Raw genomic sequence first — 20,583 nt, forward strand, 5'->3', positions numbered from 1 at the left:
TTATTTTTAAAACATCTAGTATTATTTATTTAGGTTTGTAAATATTGAAATCTAATTACAATTTTTTTTAGAGTTTGAATTATGATGTTTAATATAAATTTAATGTGAAAAACTATTGCAACTATAAGAAATGTGAAAAACTATTTATTTGAAATACATATTATAAGTATTTCTTTATCTAGATTTTTCCATGATTAAATTTAATAGAATATCAATGTGGGAAAGCTAGATGAGCAAATGTACTCATGGAGATTGAGCCTTTTATTTAGGTAATGAATTGATGAAGTTTGATATAAATTCAATGTGGGATGAATGAAAATAAATATAAAAATGTCATATTGTGTAGAATGAGAATGAAGTAAATACTACATTGTGAGAGTGCCACATAGGAGAGAGAGTGATGGAAAATGCTCCAATATGTATCATATTAAATAATAGATAGATTTGTGTTATTCTCAAATATATACACGAATTTTAGGGACAAAAGAATATTATATAGCAATTAATTAATAAAGATGAAACGGAAATTTTAAGCTATTTTACAAAATTAAAGATTGAACACGAATTTTAAAAGATTCTAAAAACCAACCACGTCGTTATCAAGTGGAAGACGTGACCCAAGACTTCTCGCTTAAGTATTGGAAATTCATCTGTCTATATTTATAAAACTATAAGGACACTTTACAGTTGATTATATTGAATAGGGTACAAATAAATTTATACTACTCTCCCTTTGTTCTCGAATAACTTCATGAGAGGAATTTTAAGATTATAAAAAAAAGTAAAAATAAATAAATTATTAAAAATGGTGAAAATGTGAAAAATAAAAACAAATGATGTATTATTAATAGTAAGGTATAGTCCAAAAATGCAAAAATAAAAAATTTGGAAACGAACCAAAAAAAAAAATTGGGAAATTATTTGTAGAATGGAGGGAGTGAGCCGAACATATTTGGTTTGATATTATATGCATAATAGATTTTATTTGGAAACGAACACGTATGTATACGTAGATTAATTGTTTAAGTTTTCATATTATATCTTAAGGAATTTAAATAAATTTGCACTTAATTATTTCGTATGAATTATCTTCAGTTCAGCACACTCTTTAATGCGTAATCTTGAGTATCGTTTTATCAATTGTGATGTAGCTTCTAGTTTGATACGCAAATCACTTTCATTTATATATCTATATATTTTCTATAATTATGCATGTCGAAATATACCATAATCCAAAAAGAAGAAGAAGCACATTACAATATATTAGAATGCAAATGCAGAGTCCATTATTTTTAGTTAAATTAATATAATTATAATTAATAAATTCTAAGAAAGGATTAATAAATGTGGATCCGTGAAGCTGAAAAAATAAAAAGAGACATTTATTTGAATGGGCCGTGCCCTTGTATTTCACTTTCACTGTTGTTTGTTGCTCGTTGAAGCAGAAGCAAAAAAATAAAGATTTGTTCTCCTTTTTAATAATGGAGTTGAAATATTGTTGACTTGTAAAGCAACGCTGCTTCCATCTCTTCCGCCCTCTGTTTCTCTCTCTAAAACTCTAGCAGTATTTTAGTAAAAGGTATTGAATGTGTTGTTAAATGTACGTACACACGTATGTCTCTTTATGATCCACCACTTTTATTTACCAAGTAATTCCATTTTTTCAAGTATTGTACCAAGTAAGGGTTTGGATATATTTTTCTGGTTTGCCTGATTCATTCTCTTATGTGTGTTTGTGAATTTAACTATTCATCATAATTCAAAACCATTTTTTATCAAGTTGGACTATGTTTCCTAGAATTTTGAGATGCCATGATTTTCTAGCTATTGATAACTGTAACTTTGCTGGTATTTATTTTCAGTTTTTGTTTTATTGGAACTGAAAAGTAGTAAAAGGAGTGAAGCACAGGCAACTTGAAACAATTGCTACCTGAGACATGAATCTAATATTTTGAGTTATTGCAGTTAGCATTAGGGCAGATGGGAAGGACGATTCAGGTGTCTGGCTTCCCTGGCCTTGTTCCTGCCGAAAGGATCAAAATGTTGTTGGAGCAGCCATACTTACGCAGTATTGTGGGTACTATATTTGCCATACAAGTAAAAAGTGGGAAACCTGGACGAGCTTATGCTGTAGTCCAATTTACGGATAGCCTAGATGATGAGAAATTAATGTATCTCAAAAATTATCGCCTAAGGTGTAATACTTATTATTTGAAATTTTGGGAACAAAAAACTGACATTGTGCCAAATCCTAGAACATATGACAATGTTGTGGAGGGTGTAACTCTGAATTTAGGATGCCAGATATCAGAAGATGAGTTTTCAGTGTTGTGGAAAGCTTCTGATGTTTCTATTAAATTCGGAACTGGGCTAAAGAACATGCACTTATTTTTGTGTCATGAATCAGTTGAATACAGGCTTCAGCTCTACTATGACAATATATGGCAGATTGTGCTGTATAATTCAGGCGGTCAAGCTGCCCAGGTGCTTCTCATACAGGTCCGATTTGAATATTGTTTTGCTTAATTTCTTATCTTATGTTGATAAATCATTCCTGTATACATCAAAGGAAATAAGGAGTTACATTACATCCTTGTTATATTAGAGGCTTCTGATATCAACACGAATGGTGACTCTTGATTATTTCTACGATTGGGTAAGATGGGAGACAGAGAAACAATGAACTTTTTGTTCTTAGTATTCTTAATTTTGTCTAGCTGTTGCTCCGGTATGTCTAAGGTGATTTAAGTTGACATATGGAATTGAAGTTTCACGTTTAGTTGTTTTAAGTGTAAGAAATATGCTGAAGCTTTAGGAGGTGAATACTTATGCTCCCACAGCAAAGAACGCTGAATTTCTGCACATTATCTTGCTTTGTAGATCATGTTCTCACTCAATTTTCTCATTATTTTTGCTCTATTCTACCACTTCTATTTTTGTTTCATCTTGGTGTTACAACGCATGTGTAGATGAAAAGTAGAAACTAAAACTGGTGTGTTTTGTCTTCTGTCCTGTAGTTATATGGAGCACCGCGAATACACAAAAAGCTTCCAGACTCTGTGTATAGCTATTTTCAGCAAACTCCAGATGATCAATGGGTCCGAACAACAGATTTTACTCCATCATCGTGTATTGGACAATCTTCCGGCATGTGTCTCCAGTTTCCTTCTGGCATCAAACTTCCAGAGTTTGAAAGACACTTTGTATATTACAAAGAAAGTAAAAAGCCATTCTTCTTGGAAAATGGAGTGCCATTTTGTGAAAATCTGGATCTAGTACCGATTATGCAACCTCGAGGTCTTGAATTGCCATATAGACTATTATTCAAGGTTTGCTGTTTGGTACAAACTGGATGTCTTCCAGGGCCGAAGCTAGATGACAATTTCTATCGGTTGCTAAATCCAAAATCATTTGATATTACATACCTAGAGCAACTTTTGGAAAAGCTTTATTATTTGAAGGAGTGCTGCTATGATCCTCACTCATGGCTTATCGAGCAGCATCAGAACTACTGCACCTTCAAGAAACCGAAACCTCCTGCTGTGAATGATGACCTGGTGCATATTCACAGGGTCCAAGTCACTCCAACCAAAGTGTATTTCCATGGTCCAGAAGCAAATGTATCAAATCGTGTGTTACGCAACTTCCATGATCACATTGACAATTTTCTTCGTGTTTCCTTTGTGGAAGAGGACTGGAGTAAGATGTATGCATCTGATTTATCACCAAGGGGAGCTGGTGGGGATGAGAGCACAAGAACGAAGCTGTATGAGAGGGTACTTTCAACACTGAGGAATGGCATCACAATTGGGAGCAAGAAATTCGAGTTCCTTGCATTTTCCTCAAGTCAGTTACGGGAGAATTCCCTTTGGATGTTTGCTCCAGTGGATGGCTTAAATGCTGATGATATAAGGCGCTGGATGGGCGACTTCAGTTCCATTCGAAACGTGGCAAAATATGCAGCAAGGCTTGGCCAGTCCTTTGGTTCGTCCACAGAAACACTGAGTGTTGCTCAGAATGAGGTTGAAAAAATCCCCGATGTTGAGGTTGTAACAAATGGAACCACATATATCTTTTCTGATGGGATTGGAAAGATATCAGTCGACTTTGCACGAAGAGTTGCTATAAAATGTGGACTCAAAAGCAATATCCCATCTGCCTTCCAGATAAGGTATGGTGGCTACAAAGGAGTTGTGGCAATTGATCCCACTTCATCTGTGAAGATGTCGTTGAGACCGAGCATGTTGAAGTATCAATCAGATGATACAAAACTAAACGTTCTAGGATGGAGCAAATATCAACCCTGCTTCTTGAATCGCCAAATCATCACACTCTTATCCACTCTGGGGGTCATGGATCATGTCTTTGAGAAGAAGCAAAGGGAAGCAGTAGCTCAGCTGAACGATATTTTAGTTGATCCACTGAAGGCTCTGGAAGCTTTGGATCTCATGTCACTAGGAGAAAACACTTACATCTTAAAGGAAATGTTGAAATGTGGGTATAAACCCGATGAAGAGCCATTTCTTGCAATGATGCTGCAAACTTTCCGCTCATCACAACTACTGGATTTACGGACAAAATCCAGAATATTCATCCCACAAGCTAGAAATATGATGGGATGTCTCGATGAAACTGGCACCTTAGAATACGGACAAGTGTTTGTGCAATTTTCTGGTGCCGGGCAGAGGAGGTTCTATGAGGAATCCATTAAGTTTGATGAGTATACATCTACGGATCATAATTACATCGTCAAAGGAAAGGTGGCTGTGGCTAAGAACCCATGCTTGCACCCGGGTGATCTTCGGGTTCTAGAAGCTATTGACGTCCCAGCGTTGCATCACATGGTGAACTGCATAGTTTTCCCTCAGAAGGGAACGAGGTAAAAACTCACTTGTTTCTGGTTTCTTACATTAACATTAGATTGTTGAAGGCTAATGATATGTTGTAATAACAGACCACATCCAAATGAATGTTCTGGGAGTGATTTGGATGGAGATATATATATTGTTTGTTGGGACCCTGACTTGATTCCACCAAAACAATTCGATCCTATGGATTACAATCCTGCCCCAGCCACACGGCTCGATCATGAGGTTACAATTCAGGTAAATTTCTCTATCTTTCATCATCTACATGAATCATTATATCTTCTTTGCAACTTCAAATTTGCAATGCTCTTGTCTGTGTTTTAGGAGGTCCAAGAATACTTTACCAACTACATTTTGAACGAGAGTTTAGGAATCATTGCCAATGCCCACACTGTTTTTGCTGACAAGGAGCCATCCATGGCCTTGAGCAGTCCTTGTTTAGAACTAGCTCAGTTACATTCAGTGGCAGTCGACTTCCCCAAAACCGGCGTTCCTGCACAGATCCCTCCTAAACTACGTGTAAAAGAATACCCCGATTTCATGGAGAAGCTTGACAAGCCCACCTTCGAATCCACTGGTGTGATAGGTAAGCTCTTCAGGGAGGTGAAGCATGTCACCACCGACACAACTTCCTTAAGGTTCACAAAAGAAGTGGCTAGAAGCTCTTACGATGCTGACATGGAAGTCGATGGTTTCAGAGACTACATTAAGGAAGCATTCGAGTGCAAAACCAACTATGATCGTAAACTGGGAAACCTGATGGACTACTACGGCATCAAAACTGAGGGTGAGATATTGAGCAGAGCTATTATGAAGGTGTCGAAAACCTTTGATCGCAGAAAGAGTGCTGAAGCGATTGGTGCTGCAGTGAAGTCTCTGAGGAATGAAGCCAGATCATGGTTCAAGAAAGGAAGCAAATCGGGCAATCCGTATGCAATGGCTTCGGCTTGGTATCACGTGACTTATCATCACGATTTTTGGGGTCATTACAACAAGGATATGAAGAAGAGGAATCACTACATCAGTTTTCCATGGTGTGTGTACGACAAGCTTGTCCAGATCAAGAATGAGAATGCAAGAAAATATCACCCAACAAGCAGCTCAGATCAAGTAGGAATCAGGAAGGAGAATGCAAGAAAAAAACACTCAAAAAGCAGCTCAGACCAAGGAGTCGAGAAGGAGAACGCAAGAAAAGATCGTTCAAAAAGCAGTTCAGGTCAAGAAAAGATGAACAAGGAGAATGCTGCAAGTAAAGTTCACTCAGAAAGTAGTTCAGATCAAGGAGGATGCAAGGACAATATGGATGAAAAGGCAGTTCAAAGGTCTGACATTGAAATGAGTAGTTTGAGATGAAATTTGCCATGTATATTTAGTTCAAAACTTAAAGCATTTGGTTCTGAACATATCTAAACTAGGCTTCTATTTTGTGTCTTGTTATCTCATCTAGAGATACTGAGTTCGAATGCAGTGAGATTGTGAACATTCTGATTTCTTAGTTTGGATGAGTTGGAAGAGATGGATGATGAATCTCAGAGACAAGTTCAAACCAAAAAACGGTTTGAAAAAGCGTGAAGAAGCACAAGTTTTCTTTCTGGCTGGCTTGGCTTGGCTTGGCTTTATTTTCTAAAGGATTAATTAACTGTAAATATGAAATATACCCAGATTTTGGTTTTTAACTAATATTATTGTTTTGGTCAATTAATATATACAATTTGAACTTTTTTTGGAATTTGGCCCGGATTAAAATTCTGATAATATTTTACTCTATGTGTACACCGGAATTTTACTACGTGGATGCCGAAACATTATCTCATTTTCTTCGTCGTTATAGTTAGCTCATTTAAAATATGTCACTGCAATAAAATTCCGACGTCTACAGTAGGATTAAAGGTCAAATTTCAAAATATTCAAAATTTATGTATAAATTGAACAAATAAATAGTGCTTGATTAAAAATCAAAATTTGAGTACACTTCTCGTATTCATAATCAATTAATCCTTTTCTAAAAGCAAAATTGATTATAAGATAAGAATTCATTTATATAGTTCCTACTGTCCTACATGACATCTAAGTGGTGAAAGTCATTCTTTTTAAAATAGTGAAGTTATGAGTTCAATTCCCATTGATTTTAATATGTTTTGTTTTTTATATTTATTTAAGAGGTTAATAATAACTCATCATATTCATGTCCTCATATGGTGACTGGAATCCCCGGCTTAATAGGTTGGTTGAAGGGGAAGCCGCACATTTGTCAATTTTAATCCTCACCGTGCTCCTCTCCCAACTCAAAAAATTTAAAATATAAAAGAATTCATTTGCATATAAAAGTTCTTCAAAATCGTGATGAGTTGGTATCTAAAATCGAAATCCAATTACATCACATCTGCTACTGCTAGTTAGTTACTTGAAAAATCTGTTAAAAGAAAAATCTTCTCATGTAGTGTTTGGACTTGGAAAATTGGTTTGTGTGACTCCTGATGAAATTACAAAAAACAAAATCACTCAAAATGTCTCACCATCCAAAACTTACATTCCATGGCTATTACACAAAAATTTTACAATCAAGGCTGCACTGCAGCATCCACCTTAACAAGACTCTCACCTCTGCATGTTTTCTGTCTGCTGCCACGGCGCCATCGTGCCAATAATTCTTTCATCTAAACACGTGGTGAAAATCGAACAAGATACATGGCAAAATCTAGTCCTAGAGAGAAACAAGACGAAGGTAACGTTGAAGGACTGAGCAGCCAATTGTGGCTGCATAGTAATGAAGTCACGAACTTGAAGGAACTAATGTTCTGTATTCCTTCTCCGTAACTGATCTTATTCCATGAGGATCCGAGACCACAGTCTTCCATGCCTTCTTTCGCAGGGTAGCCTAGGGCTCGCGCTTGCAGCCATTGGTCTATCACACCACAGCTGATGGCATACTTGATTGATCGCTCCAAGTAGCCTTTATCGGAGATGAGATGTGGCTGAACAGTCAGCATTCTCATTAAACCTGAACCAATATCAACAAAAGAGTTCAGCTCAAAGCTTTGTATTAATGGTAGACAACTGGCTGTGGCTCCTGCTCGTGAAAGAGAAACAATATTTCATTAATAAGAAGGATAACTAGAGTTTTATGTACCCTTAACAATCTCAACATCAATCACAGATGCACACAGATTTAATGCCATGTTATGAGTAATGGAATCATACTGAGCTAAGCGGTCCATAAACAAGTCGTACTCAAGTTTCAAGTTTTCGCGATTACCTGCAACAATGCCATCTCCAGATACAGACATGTCGGAGGTGTAAGGAGTGACGGGTGCATCCTCCATTCCGAGCACAGCACCATTGTGCTCCTTAGTATAGTAATGTATCTTGGAAGTTCCATTCGTCACAAACAGAATCTTGAGGCCGTCGTGCCAGAGCTGAGACACGACTTCTGGAGTATAATGAGTGAACTTAGATTTACAGTTATCTTTGGTATCAAATTTTTCTGATGGTGTTATCCCACAAAGGAATTCGAGCTCTTGCTTCGTGACCTCAATGATATCAGCAAGACTCCAAGCTCTCTGTATGAACCTCTTGGTTTCTTCACTAGATTGCCAAAGTGGCAACGGAAGGTTGAGATCGAAAAATATCACACTTCCAAGCTTCTTAGCGATCTTGATAGCTCGTAGCGTTGTGGATCTCATGCTTCGGTCAAGGAGGCTGGATGTATTGAAGTAAAACATTTTCGCCTAAATGATTCATACCTCATCAGTAAATACACAATCTACAAGCTCGAGCACCAAGTATATAGCATGCTCGATAAACAACATAGAGAGTGCAAGAAAACTATATGAATTTCAGCCTCAATGATTCATACCTCATCACTAAATATACAACCTACAAGCTCGAGCACGAATTAGGGCAAGCGTGATAAATGACATTATCTTTTCTTCCTAGCTCATGTAAATAACCTCAAACCACCAAAATTAACAGAAAATGATTGATGAAAGAGACTACATACTTGAAGAGCTAAAGCTAAGATAGCTTACCTCTTTCAACACATCAACATTGATCTCAGACCGCGATAAGCAATCCTCTGCACACGGCTTGGCACTAGTCATCCTCAAGCCGCCCCTCCTAACAACTTTCATGCGCGAAACAGCCGTTTCCCTATTACCATCCACGCGTACTGACCTCGTTTGCACTCTGTTGGTGTTGAGAAAATACAACAAGGACTGGCCAAAGGCATCATCCCCAAGTTTGCCCATGAAAGCAACTTTACCCCCCAAACTCGCAAGAGCTACTGCAACAGTTACTCGCAGATCCTCCAGAAGCCCTAACAAATCTCTCGGGCTCCCACAGGACATCCTTCTTGCTCTCGTGGAACTCATAGTCGATGAGTCTGTTGGCCCGCCTTCCTGCTGGAACGAAAGCGTGTTGAGCTGCACCAAAACAACAAACTAGAGGTGGCCATCCGTAGGTGAAGCTTATATCCTCCCCATCATCTATTTCAAGCTCTAGCTCCTCTTCACTCTCTTCATCCAAAGTCGAGATGAATGCCTCCCCCTCACCATCACTGAGTTCGGTCTCACTACCTAGATTATCCGCGGCATCAGCCTTCTTGCTACGCCTTCTCTGCCTCGTCGGCTTCTTAGTCACGCCATCTTCTGCCAATGCCTTGGATGTTGATGGAGCTGCACAGAAACACAATTGAATTCACAAAACAGTGGGGAAGTTCATATTGATTCATCCAAATTCGAACAAGATTTAACCTTTTTTTCGAGTTCTAGGTTTGGTTTTACTCGAATCCTCAGCTGAATCTGCAGTTGTGAGCAATTCTTCACCTCCAACATTGTCATTGACTGCAGAAATTTCAACTGGATTATCCACTACTTTTTTGGTTCTTGCAGAAGCTCGCTTAGTAGTTTTTCGAGTCTTCTTCTCCACAACTACTGCTTCTCCAGCTGATTCCATTTCAGGTGAAGAACCAGTTGTTTTACTCCTCGATACTGCCATAACTACTTTTCCATTTAATCGAAAATCTTGAATTTTCCATAAGTTTATACAAGGGGAATTACCTTTCGATTGCCACCTGCATATCCTGCTCAAACATAATGTAACAAAAAGTTGAATACTCTTAACATTGATTGGGAATAACTTCAAACAGCAAAAAAAAAAAATCAAGAACACAGAAACAAACGAGAACTTCGATAAACTAATTTGACAGTTTTAAGATTTTCGGAGAGGAAATAAGATGAAGAAAAGAACCTGGGCATCGAAGAAAACTGTGTGAAAGAAATTGAAGCCATTCCATAAAGATTTTAGCTAAACCCCACAAAATCTTGCGAAGGGGTTTAGGGGAAGAGACCAAGTCTCGAAGTAGTAGCAATAGATAATTCTGATATTCCAATTTTAAAATTTTATTATTTAATTTATTTCTTATGGCAGTATATATATTTTGAGAAACTTAATTATCTGACAATATGAAAATCTAGTATTTTAGCGGTTCAAAAAATCATCTAAACTAAACAAAGCGGTTGAAAAGGCTAAGAATCAAATGACAGGTATATCCTTCACTATCACCACATTTCACATATTGCCACTAGGTTTCAAGATTGCTGTTTTATACATTGTTAAAATCGTACTTCAACTTCGTAAACCAGAGATTCCAAATCTTTAGGGAGTTAAAATTATTTGCACAATTTCAGGTAGATTAGCTAAATTAATGGAAAATACAACATTGGGACCTCGCTGAATAGAGCATTTCTTGGGATGAATATTATCAAACAGGTGGTGGCCGTCAAATACGGTGGGAGAGCTGCTAAGACTTCATTTGAAGGTGATTCTTTTACTACTTTCTTACAACATTTTCCCATTAATCCCAACTTTTTCAAACGTTATGGAGGTTTTGCGAGTTGGGATTCGGCTACGTGTCTCTCCTAGATGCATACACCTTAGTTACAATCTGCGATGATCATATACCAATGATGAACTGTGTATACATTTAATTGGAAGCACAATCTCTGTGAGCGTGCGTGTGTGCATTCTTGAAATTGTTGTTTAAGATACGAAACGTGGAGTTACTGCTTGCTAAATGGATTGGTGTTTCGAAGTTAGAAAGAATCCTGTTTTGAGTTGAATAAATTTAGTGATACAAAAGTGTGATGATAGGGTAAAGAACGAGGCGCCATTGAAGAAATAAACAGCAATTCTTGCTATTGGAGCTTATGTTTTCTTTTACCAATATGTGTTTTGTATCTACTTTTCATTTGCATTTGCTGCAATGCAAATTTGTAGATGTGAATGAGGTGATTTTACTCTCTTCACAGCAGCAAGATTGCGCCTATTTCATGATGCTCCGGTGGAAGTGAACTCCGAGGAGCAGGAAGTTGTGATTGCCCTAGGAAGCAATGTGGGCGACAGGCTCCATAATTTTGAGGAGGCGTTGCAGCGGATGAAGAAATCAGACATCCAGATCACACGACATGGCTGCTTGTACGAGACTGAACCTGCCTATGTAACTGATCAGCCTCGATTCCTCAATTCTGCTGTTAGAGCAACTACAAAGCTCGGCCCTCACAAGCTGCTGGCGACGCTCAAGGAGATTGAGAGGGACTTGGGCCGAACTGCTGCCATTAGGTACGGCCCTAGGCCTATCGACTTAGACATTCTGTTTTATGGGAGTCGAACTGTCAACACCGATACTCTTACCATCCCACATGAGAGAATATGGGAGAGGCCTTTTGTGATGGCCCCTTTGATTGATCTGTTGGGAGTTCAACCAGACAACGAGACGGTTAAATCTTGGCACACACTGTCGAGGCGTTCGGGTGGACTCTTTGAGGCGTGGGAGGAGCTGGGAGGCGAGTCACTCGTTGGGAAGGATGGGATGGAAAGAGTTTTGCCTGTTGGGAATCGGTTGTGGAGTTGGTCTGCAAACACCTCTGTCATGGGGGTTCTGAATGTGACTCCTGATAGTTTCAGCGATGGGGGGAAGTTTCTATCTCTCGAGTCAGCAGTTTCTCGGGTTCGATCCATGCTTCTAGAAGGTGCAGACATAGTCGACTTAGGGGCACAATCAACGCGCCCCATGGCATCTAAGCTGTCTCCCGATCAAGAGCTGGATAGACTGATCCCCGTCTTGGAAGCTGTCAGAGATATGCCGGAGATGGAGGGGAAGCTGATATCTGTCGACACTTTCCATTCACAGGTCGCGTTGGAGGCGGTCAGCAAGGGCGCTCATCTTGTCAACGATGTGTCTGGTGGAAAGCTGGACGCGAAGATGCATGACGTGGTGGCTGCCCTTAGAACTCCTTACATCGCGATGCACATGAGAGGCGATCCATCCACAATGCAGAATCGAGAGAATCTAGCGTATGATGATGTGTGTGGCGATGTGGCAGCCGAGCTTTGCACGAGGGTTAGAGATGCCGAGACTATCTGGTATTCCGGCATGGAAGATGATCATAGATCCGGGAATTGGATTCTCCAAGAATACTGAACAAAATTTGGACATTCTCATGGGGTTGCCGGCCATTCGGTCTGAGATTGGTAAGAAGAGCTTAGCGGTGGCCCACGCCCCGTTGCTAGTAGGGCCTTCGAGGAAGAGGTTCTTGGGTGAGATCTGTGGTCGGCCCATTGCAGGCGAACGAGATCCAGCCACTGTTGCCGCTGTCACGGCTGCGGTTCTGGGTGGAGCAAATATAGTGAGAGTGCATAATGTGAGAGATAACAGAGATGCTGTCAAACTCTGTGATGCCATGCTGAATAGGAGAGGTTCTTGAAACCATGCTGCTCACTTTCCCCCCCTTTTTTTTCCATTTCAGTTCACATTGACAAATGCTTTTGTAGACACAACAACAACTGTATTAAAATTTTGTATGCAAGAGAAATGAGCAGCTGCAAGATGATGTTTCATTTTCTGGTGATTCCAAAACATGAAAAAGAACAAAGGATAGCACCAAATTAAAGTGATTCCAGAAATGATTATAGTGATGATTCTCCTAGGCTCCAGCATTCTGCTTCAAAACCTCAGCTTCAGCCTTTGCCATAGGATCATCAGCAGCATCATCTTTCTCGCCTTCTCGCTCCTCAGCCATCTTCTTTCTGTGCAAATCTTCGGCTGCCTCCATCGCTGCTCGTTGCTCTGCTTGAAGCCGCAGCATTTCCTGCTCTTGTTGCTGCCTCTCGAACCAGGTGTCAGCATCCTCCCAAACTGCGATTTTAACAAACCTCTATTACTCAGAATTCATCTGCCATTTTTATCTCAAACATCATGAATGTGTTTGTGTGTGTCCCTAGAAATAAACTGATTCTTCCATTCTTTATCGCATAAGAACTGCTTCAACAGTTGAAAGCCCAAACTGATAGCTAAGTATAATTGAGCAACACCAAAAGTTTGCATTCGCCCCAAAACCGAAAACTAAACAATTCATAGATGATGCTTCATAATTCACAATTTTAGCCCTAGAAGTAGATTTGAATGAACAAAACTTCAATTTCCGCCCAAAATCACTAAATTCTCAATTCAACTACTGAGTAGCATAAACCCTCCCAAAAATCTCAAAATCTTAAACGCATTGCCGTTCCATCAAACATCATTCAGTTAAAAAAGATAAATACTAACCGAATTAAAAAACGTAGAAGAAAGAAGTATGTAGAAGCTTACTAGGTTTGGCGGCCCAGCCCTGCTCTCCACCCTTGATTTTCTCGGGAAGCGCATAATTGACGGTGAGGACGCGGCCGTAGAGTTCGGCGCCGTCCATGTTGTCCATGGCGGAAGCGGCGTCTTCTCTCTCTAGAAAAGTGACGAAGCCGAAGGAGCGGTGCTTCTGCGTGGCCTGGTCCAACGGCGTCTTCACATCCTTAATGTCTCCGAATGGGATGAAGGCGGCGTGGAGTATTTGCTCGTTCACTTCCTCGGCCAGACCGCCGACGTAGAGCGTATTCTTCTGCACTCCTTCGTTCATGGCGATTTCTTCCTTTCTCCGCGAATCGGATTAGTGTTAATTAGTTCATCAATGGCGGTTGCTGACTGCCGTTATATAGGTTTTCGGCTAAATTTCACATTCACCCATTAGTTTTTGGGAAATATTGGAAAACACCTTCAATAGTCCTAGCCATGCAAATATTGGGTGAAAAAGGATTTGAGTATAAATTTAGAAAAAGCTTATCTTTTTCTCCTAAGTCCTCGCATTTCCATTTTTTCACTTAAGTACCCTGTAATTCAATTTCTATGTTTTTTATAATGTGCTTGCAATCTTTTCTATTTTCTCTTACAATACTTTTTATATGTTTGTTTCTTCTATTTTTGGGATTGTAGGTTTGAAGGGGTATGTGTACATAAGAAGTAAGAACCATTTTGGTGGTATGTTTAATTTTAAGGACCGGTTACTATGATTATTTAATTACTTTTAAACTTGTTGAATCATCAACTCCGTAAATATATTTATTTAAAATAAACTCCGTAAATATTTAATTATATATTTTATCTATTTATCATATCACACAATTAAATGTTCCCTAAAAATCCAAAAGATAGGAGTAGTGTAAAAAAGTTGGATAATAGGCATCATCGCATAAGTCATGAATTTGAATGTGATGATCGGTGGATCATTACAACTATATAGAAAATGAGTCGTTGTCTAACAGGTAAAATTCATCGGATCAAGATACGATACTTAGGGGAGAAGCCAGCTATCAGCCGGCGAAGATCTTGGAATGCACGGGGGCTGCTCAACACATTCATAATGATCGGCGCAGCCATTCATTGCTTAACTCCCTTTCTTCTTGCAACTCAAATACCCCTACCACCATTTTCTTTTTCCTCTTATCTTCATAAGCTTCTGGAACTCCCCGGCGTTTACTTCCCACATTTTCAGTAACCAGACCAACCGCGCCTCCTGGATCAGTTTTAGAGTCAGTGTCCGGTGTTCTGGCCAAACGTTTCCACCCTTTTCCTTTTAGTGGCGGTGAGCTTTTGTTTGAAGAATGATACCGGTCCGGTGGTTATTTACATGGACTCTCTTTTGGCGACTCATGTTTTACAAGACACTTACCATGGCTCTGAGTCTTTATGCGATGAGCTTTGGGAGGCTTTTGCTCATGCGCGGAATTTTATTGTTTTGGATTTTCTTCACGCTAGACGTGAGGCTAATCGAGCTGCTCACGAGCTTGCTCGTTTTTCATTGTCTTCTTCTGATGATGTTGTTTGGAAGGCCGATTTTCCTAATTGGCTTCTAGACATTGTTGATTCCGATTTGAATTAATATGACACGTCTTTACCTTCAAAAAAAAGATACGATACTTAGAGCATTCGTAGTGAAGAGCTCATATGGATTTTTAAAAATGGTCCCCACTAAAAAGAGCCTCTTTTCTATAGTGGGATAGCCTCCACCTGGGTTCTTAATTTTTTTTATCTTTATTTTTAATATTTTTTAATTAATTTTAATATTAAATTTGATAATATAAATTTCATTAAAATTAAAATGTAACACTATATTGATAGAAAATAAAATTACAATAACATTAAATTAAAATCTTAAATTAATTCAAAGTAAAAAAGCATTAAAAATAAAATCTTAAATTAATCCATTGCGACGTTTCACTTCTTCAACCTACTCTAAGTGCAAGTCCAACTCGTCATGATTCATTGTGATGTGTAGGGTCCATGATGATGCCGTCCGCGAGGTTCCGTTGGATTTGGGAGAAAATACCCATGAGTTTCACCATATTTTTTGGCCTCGAGAGCTCGTTTCTGCTCGACGGACGACTTGTAACGCCCCGTATTTTCTTGAGCCTAATAATCCTTAATTCGGTCTCATTAAGGGTTTATTCGTACTATAGAGTATTTATGCATCCGGGCGTATAATAAGATAAGATTTAAGGAGAGTTTAATCGGAAACGATTTTTATTTTTTCTCGGGCCTTAGAAACCCAACTTCACCCTATATATATATATATTTTAATGTCTATGTGATTATTTTACTTAGTAGAATATCCACGCATGATTATTAATGCATTATTATTATGATATTATTATTAATAATAAGTGAAATATATTTTTCCTACATTCACTTCTTCATAGTCTTATTTAATTTTCATGAGATGCATGTATATAGTATAATCATGGGTCTATTTTAAAGGAGATAGCATGGGATTAAATCCTTTCATCTTATAGAATAAGACAAATTCTCTCACCTTATGGAATAAGACAACTCTCTCTCTCCTCCTCACCATTTCACAGGCCACCCCTCTCCCTCCTCCCTAGAGATGGCAGCGGATCCTAGACCCGGTCCAGATCCGTGGATCCAGATCCGATTTTACGGATCTGGATCTCAATTTTTTGGATCCGCGAATCTGGATCCGGATCTGGATCTCATTTTCTAAAACGGATCTGGATCTGGATCTTAAAATTTGAGATCCGGATCCGACCCAGATCCGACCCGTGGATCCGATTTTATTTAAAATATATTATTTATTTATTATATTTATTTTATTAATAGTATTAGATATATTAAAAATTAAAAATAATAGAAAAAATAGAATAACTATCAAAATTGAAACCCTAGATTTCTAATTCTCTCTAACCTATCATCTCTCGTTCATCTCCAAATCTCCCTCACTCTCCCGCCGCCTCAGTCACTCTCTCTCACTCCCTCGCCCAGCCGCCGCCCGCCGCCCCACCAGTTCGCCCGCTGCCGCCCCACCAGTTCTGGCGTTTCTGATGCCGTTCTGCAGTATCAGATCCACCACCTGCGACGGCACCAGCCGCTGGGCGCTCTGCCTCCCCCAGTTGATCCCGATGTACGCCTCTGTGCAGTACCCTGCAAACAGGGCCACCACCGCCAAGGCCACCGGGATGGGGGGCCCCATCCAAGAAATTAGGTTTTCTAACCCTACAATTCAAGATCTGGATTCTCTGGCCTAATTTTCTTATGCGTGCTACATGTTGCTCTGCCACTCCAGCTCCAGCTCGCCGGCCACCTTCTCGGAGCACTCCAATTCGTCGGCGGTCGGCCTCACCCTGCCAGCCTCCCTCTCAGTTCGCCAGCGAAGACGGAGTTACAGGTCGGCGACTCCCTCTTTCACACTCTCTCTTTTACTCTCTGCCCAACTCTCTTTCACACTCTCTCTTTTACAGCTCTCTCGACGCACGCACGCACCGGTCGCCGCTGCGCCGCACCATTTTGATTTTGTTAGATAAATTGTTGATTTCAGCCATTTTTGAGAGATTGAGTTTGTTAGATTCAGTCATTTCAGCCATTAAATTTGTTGATTTCGGCCATTGATTTGGCAGCCATTTTGTTAGATTAGATTATGGTTTTTGATTGAGTTTGTTAGATTCAGCCATTTCAGATTGGATTTATCGAAATTTTATGGTTTTTGAATTGGATTTGGCAGCCATTTTGATTTATCATGTTGACAGATTGGTTTTGGCAGCCATGTATTTATCATGTTGACAAATTGATTTTTGATTTGGCAGCCATTTTGGCATATTGGATTATGGGAATTTAAAAACAGCAGATCCATGGATCTGGACCCGCGGATCCGCGGATCTGGCGGATCTGGATCTGGATCCAAAATTTTCAGATCCATGGATCTGGATCCGGATCTGGATCTCATAGATAAAAACGGATCTGGATCTGGTATTGATGAGATCCGGTCCAGATCCGGCCCGTTGCCATCCCTACTCCTCCCTCTCTCTTGCCTCCCTCATCCACCAATCATATTTAGATCCTCAAAGATTTAGATAATATTGAGGCATGTAAGCTCACCACAAAAACCAAGAAACTCCCCCCTTTTTCTCCTTCAAATTTTCGGTCCCTCCCCCATTTCTCTCCCTCACACTTTCTTCTTTTTCTCCTCTATTTTAGCTAAGGAAAATGCTTCCAAGACTTCATCTTTTCACACCCAAAAGCTAAGAAGTGCCTCAAGCCTTTCCAAGCTTCAAAGTTCAAGCATCAAGTACGAAAAGCTTCAAGGAATCCTAAGCATCATCAACTCCATTATCCATTGATTTCTTGGAGTAAGCTTCTAGTCTTCTTTTTGTGCATGTATAGATATAATATGAGTTATGCATGTGTGTTTTGAAGCATGAAAAATTCTTCCCCTCATATTCATGCAATTTTCGAAAAAAAATGGCCCTTGAGGAAGCAAGAAAATTTTCAAGTTACTCTTCAACCTATGAGTTTTATATATATATATATATATATATATATATATATATATATATATTTATCAGAGAAGAAAAAAAAATCATTAAAGATGAAGTTAGGCATCAGAAATGCCCAAAAGCTTAGTAACAAAGCAAACTCGATAACTCGCTAGAACACCAGGATGAAAAGGAATCCTTCCAGTCTATCGTTTCAAAGATAGTGTTCCAACTCCACATTCTTGTTTTTATTTCTAAACTTGTACTTTTGATCTCCCATACCTTTCCGTCAAAACGACTCTCATTACTTCGTCTCCACAGCACCCAAATCGTGCAGCTCCATAAAGCCTTCAGAAACCGGTGACTTTTCTTTCCATGTCCCATGAGTTTTATATCTCTATATGATTAGATGCATTTAAGTTGAATATGAGCTCTTGAACACCTATATTTTGGCTACATGTTATGATATGTGATGCATGATGAGTTTTAGTATGAGAAGTGTGTGGTTTGGAGTGAATAGATTTATGATGAGATATGTGAAGTAGGCTTTGAAAGTGAAAGTTTTGGTTTTCACCATTTGAGAGTTTTAAAATAAGCTACTGACCTACTGATTCGACGGGGTTTTTGTTACTCAAAAATCTTGAAAATTTTATGATGCGTAGATAGGAGTGTCGTGAACATGCATGTAAAATATCAAGTCATTTGGACTTCATTTACTACCTTTTTAAAATACAAAACTCCTACTTCCAGTTTCTGCCAAAATTTTCGAAAGGCAGACCCTTGAGTCATCATTTTCTGTTCCTTTCTACCACTCTATGCTTCTAAACTTTTTAGGGTGGGAAGATACATGTGTCGGGTATCTACATACCAAAATTCAGGCAATTGTAGCAATGTTTACTATTTTTCAAAAATCAAAACTTCCAATTGCCCGAATCTGGTAGACGGTGGGAAAATGGCCATATCTTTTGAACCACTTGGAATTTTTTAGCCTACTTTTTTTAAAAAAAGAAACTAGACTTAGAGATCTTTCCAGTGATATAAATTTCGAACCCAGAAGAGTTCTGAGTGAAAGCAGTTTATTCTCCAAAGTTGAGTCAGTGCAGAGGTAATGAGTGTGGTTGTTCCAGATTTTGTACTTGTGCATTCATATGAGTTTTATTAATGTGTGAATGACTTATGTGGACTATTTGAGTGCTATTCACCTATAGAATTGAGAGCCTTATAGTTGGGCAAAGATGTCCCCTACTTGAGAAGTCCACTTGGGTAATTAGTAAAAGGGTTATAAGATAAGGTTGCAGCTTATGATAAGGGTATAGTGTGGAGATTGAGTTAGATTGGTTTTTAACTATAATTCATTTTGTCACATGGAAACCTCAACGACGCCAATCACTAAAGGTATGAGTGACAACCGACGTTAGAACGACGCCGAGCTCTACTTCACCGACACCGAAGACAAGTGGGTTTACTTTCATATATATATATCAAATCATTTACATGTTACATTTGAGCAAGTTATTTCATTGCAAAATCTTTGAATTGAAAATTATTTCAACTATTTTCTTGCCATAAATGTTTCAATTTAGTATGATATCTATCTGCAATTATGTAATCGAATTCGGGTCTTGATCAGTTGATAGCTATCCTGTTAGGGCTAGTGTACACCAGTGACCGTGAGTCATCAAGCGGGTTGGCCGGTCAAGTATCCGTGAGAGGTGGCCACCTCTTCGGCACAGAGCTTAAGATATAATAGATTATAAGAGAATTTAAACTGCAGTCGAACTTAAGAATCACAAATGATTTTCATTATGCTTGGGCTCCTTGAACGAAAAACCCCTTGGTGTACTGTTTATGATGGCTTGACAATTTACAGTCTTATGAAGCATGTATCTATATACTTTGGCGTACGCGCCCACTGAGTACTTTTGTTCTCAGCCCTGCATATATTTCTAATTGTGCAGGTTGAGCAGCTGACGGTGGTGATGAAGTGATGAGCGGGATCTCTTTTGTCTTAGTTTATGTATTAATGAACTCTGAGGATACATGTCTTCATATATGTAATCAGAACCTTTATTCTGCTACGTACTCAGAAGTCTTATGATATTTTGGGTAAGTCGGAGTTATCCGAACTTACTAGTTATTTGGGTCATGTGACCAAACATTTGTTATATTAAAAGTTTCCCCTTCGTTAACTGTATTTAAATATGATTTTCCATTATTTATTTACCCCATTTTTATCCCCGCTTCTAACCTCCCTCCCTTAGTCACGGTTTCCCCCGCTTAATTATCCTTAATTGAGTCTAGTCGTGACACGCCTCTACCTTATTCTTGCATTTTTCTTTCTCTTTTTTCGCCGTCTTTTGGCCTTGGGGCCTCATTGAGATGCTTGGCTCGCTAGAAGTCTTCGTATAGCGGTCGTCCTGAGCCCTTTGAACATTTGGCGGAGTGGACATCCTCGCCAATAAAAGCGAATTTTTTATTTTCGCTGAGCACAGTCTAAGAATGTGGATATTTGAATACACAACCATGCTCTGCATACAACTCTAACGCTTGAGCAGCTGAGCTCCATACCAGAGGCCCAATTCAC

General features: G+C 39.1%; 4 protein-coding genes and 1 long non-coding RNA gene across 7 annotated transcripts; 3 read left to right on the forward strand and 2 right to left on the reverse strand.

Moving 5' to 3' along the window:
• Positions 1–1,404: 1,404 nt before the first annotated feature.
• On the forward strand, positions 1,405–6,460 carry LOC130995917 (probable RNA-dependent RNA polymerase 1). 3 transcript variants are annotated; one of them, XM_057921412.1, is made up of 5 exons: positions 1,405–1,579; positions 1,966–2,499; positions 3,018–4,879; positions 4,955–5,105; positions 5,193–6,460. In XM_057921412.1, the coding sequence occupies exons 2-5, from the start codon at positions 1,981–1,983 to the stop codon at positions 6,219–6,221; spliced, it is 3,561 nt and encodes a 1,186-aa protein (XP_057777395.1). In that variant the 5' UTR covers positions 1,405–1,579; positions 1,966–1,980; the 3' UTR covers positions 6,222–6,460. The 3 variants fall into 3 exon arrangements, with proteins under 3 accessions (XP_057777395.1, XP_057777397.1, XP_057777396.1); XM_057921414.1 differs by having other exon boundaries at positions 1,485–1,600; XM_057921413.1 differs by having other exon boundaries at positions 1,521–1,679.
• An 891-nt stretch (positions 6,461–7,351) lies between these two features.
• Positions 7,352–10,300, reverse strand: LOC130995932 (fructokinase-like 2, chloroplastic). Its single transcript, XM_057921440.1, is given in 7 exon segments — positions 7,352–7,717; positions 7,719–7,869; positions 8,125–8,596; positions 8,897–9,160; positions 9,162–9,541; positions 9,620–9,948; positions 10,116–10,300. Coding segments are annotated over 7 exon segments (1,713 nt in total). The 5' UTR covers positions 10,157–10,300; the 3' UTR covers positions 7,352–7,641.
• Positions 10,301–10,454: 154 nt separating this feature from the next.
• Positions 10,455–12,764, forward strand: LOC130995945 (folate synthesis bifunctional protein, mitochondrial). The gene is given in 3 exon segments (XM_057921465.1): positions 10,455–10,686; positions 11,177–12,282; positions 12,284–12,764. Coding segments are annotated over 3 exon segments (1,521 nt in total). The 5' UTR covers positions 10,455–10,619; the 3' UTR covers positions 12,632–12,764.
• On the reverse strand, positions 12,740–13,956 carry LOC130995987 (uncharacterized). The gene is made up of 2 exons (XM_057921520.1): positions 13,516–13,956; positions 12,740–13,062 (listed from the first exon to the last, which is right to left on the reverse strand). Exons 1-2 carry the CDS (start codon positions 13,814–13,816, stop codon positions 12,851–12,853), a joined length of 513 nt encoding a protein of 170 aa, XP_057777503.1. The 5' UTR covers positions 13,817–13,956; the 3' UTR covers positions 12,740–12,850.
• Positions 13,957–17,589: 3,633 nt separating this feature from the next.
• Positions 17,590–20,193, forward strand: LOC130996008 (uncharacterized). Its single transcript, XR_009092330.1, has 3 exons — positions 17,590–17,873; positions 19,395–19,455; positions 19,958–20,193. It is a non-coding gene; the product is annotated as an uncharacterized LOC130996008 (long non-coding RNA).
• Positions 20,194–20,583: the final 390 nt, after the last annotated feature.

The sequence above is a fragment of the Salvia miltiorrhiza genome, chromosome 7 (genome assembly GCF_028751815.1).
Source record: "Salvia miltiorrhiza cultivar Shanhuang (shh) chromosome 7, IMPLAD_Smil_shh, whole genome shotgun sequence".
In the NCBI taxonomy this organism is placed as follows: domain Eukaryota; kingdom Viridiplantae; phylum Streptophyta; class Magnoliopsida; order Lamiales; family Lamiaceae; genus Salvia; species Salvia miltiorrhiza.

What these genes read in the sequence shown, in the direction of transcription:
- LOC130995917 (XM_057921412.1), top strand. Translation starts at nt 1,981, where the DNA reads ATGGGAAGGACGATTCAGGTGTCTGGCTTCCCTGGCCTTGTTCCTGCC. An exon ending in CCCAGGTGCTTCTCATACAG is followed by an intron (nt 2,500 to 3,017) that starts GTCCGATTTGAA and finishes TCTGTCCTGTAG; the next exon opens with TTATATGGAGCACCGCGAAT. An exon ending in ATCATGAGGTTACAATTCAG is followed by an intron (nt 5,106 to 5,192) that starts GTAAATTTCTCT and finishes TCTGTGTTTTAG; the next exon opens with GAGGTCCAAGAATACTTTAC.
- LOC130995987 (XM_057921520.1), bottom strand. Translation starts at nt 13,816, where the DNA reads ATGAACGAAGGAGTGCAGAAGAATACGCTCTACGTCGGCGGTCTGGCC. An exon ending in GGGCTGGGCCGCCAAACCTA is followed by an intron (nt 13,063 to 13,515) that starts GTAAGCTTCTAC and finishes TTAAAATCGCAG; the next exon opens with TTTGGGAGGATGCTGACACC.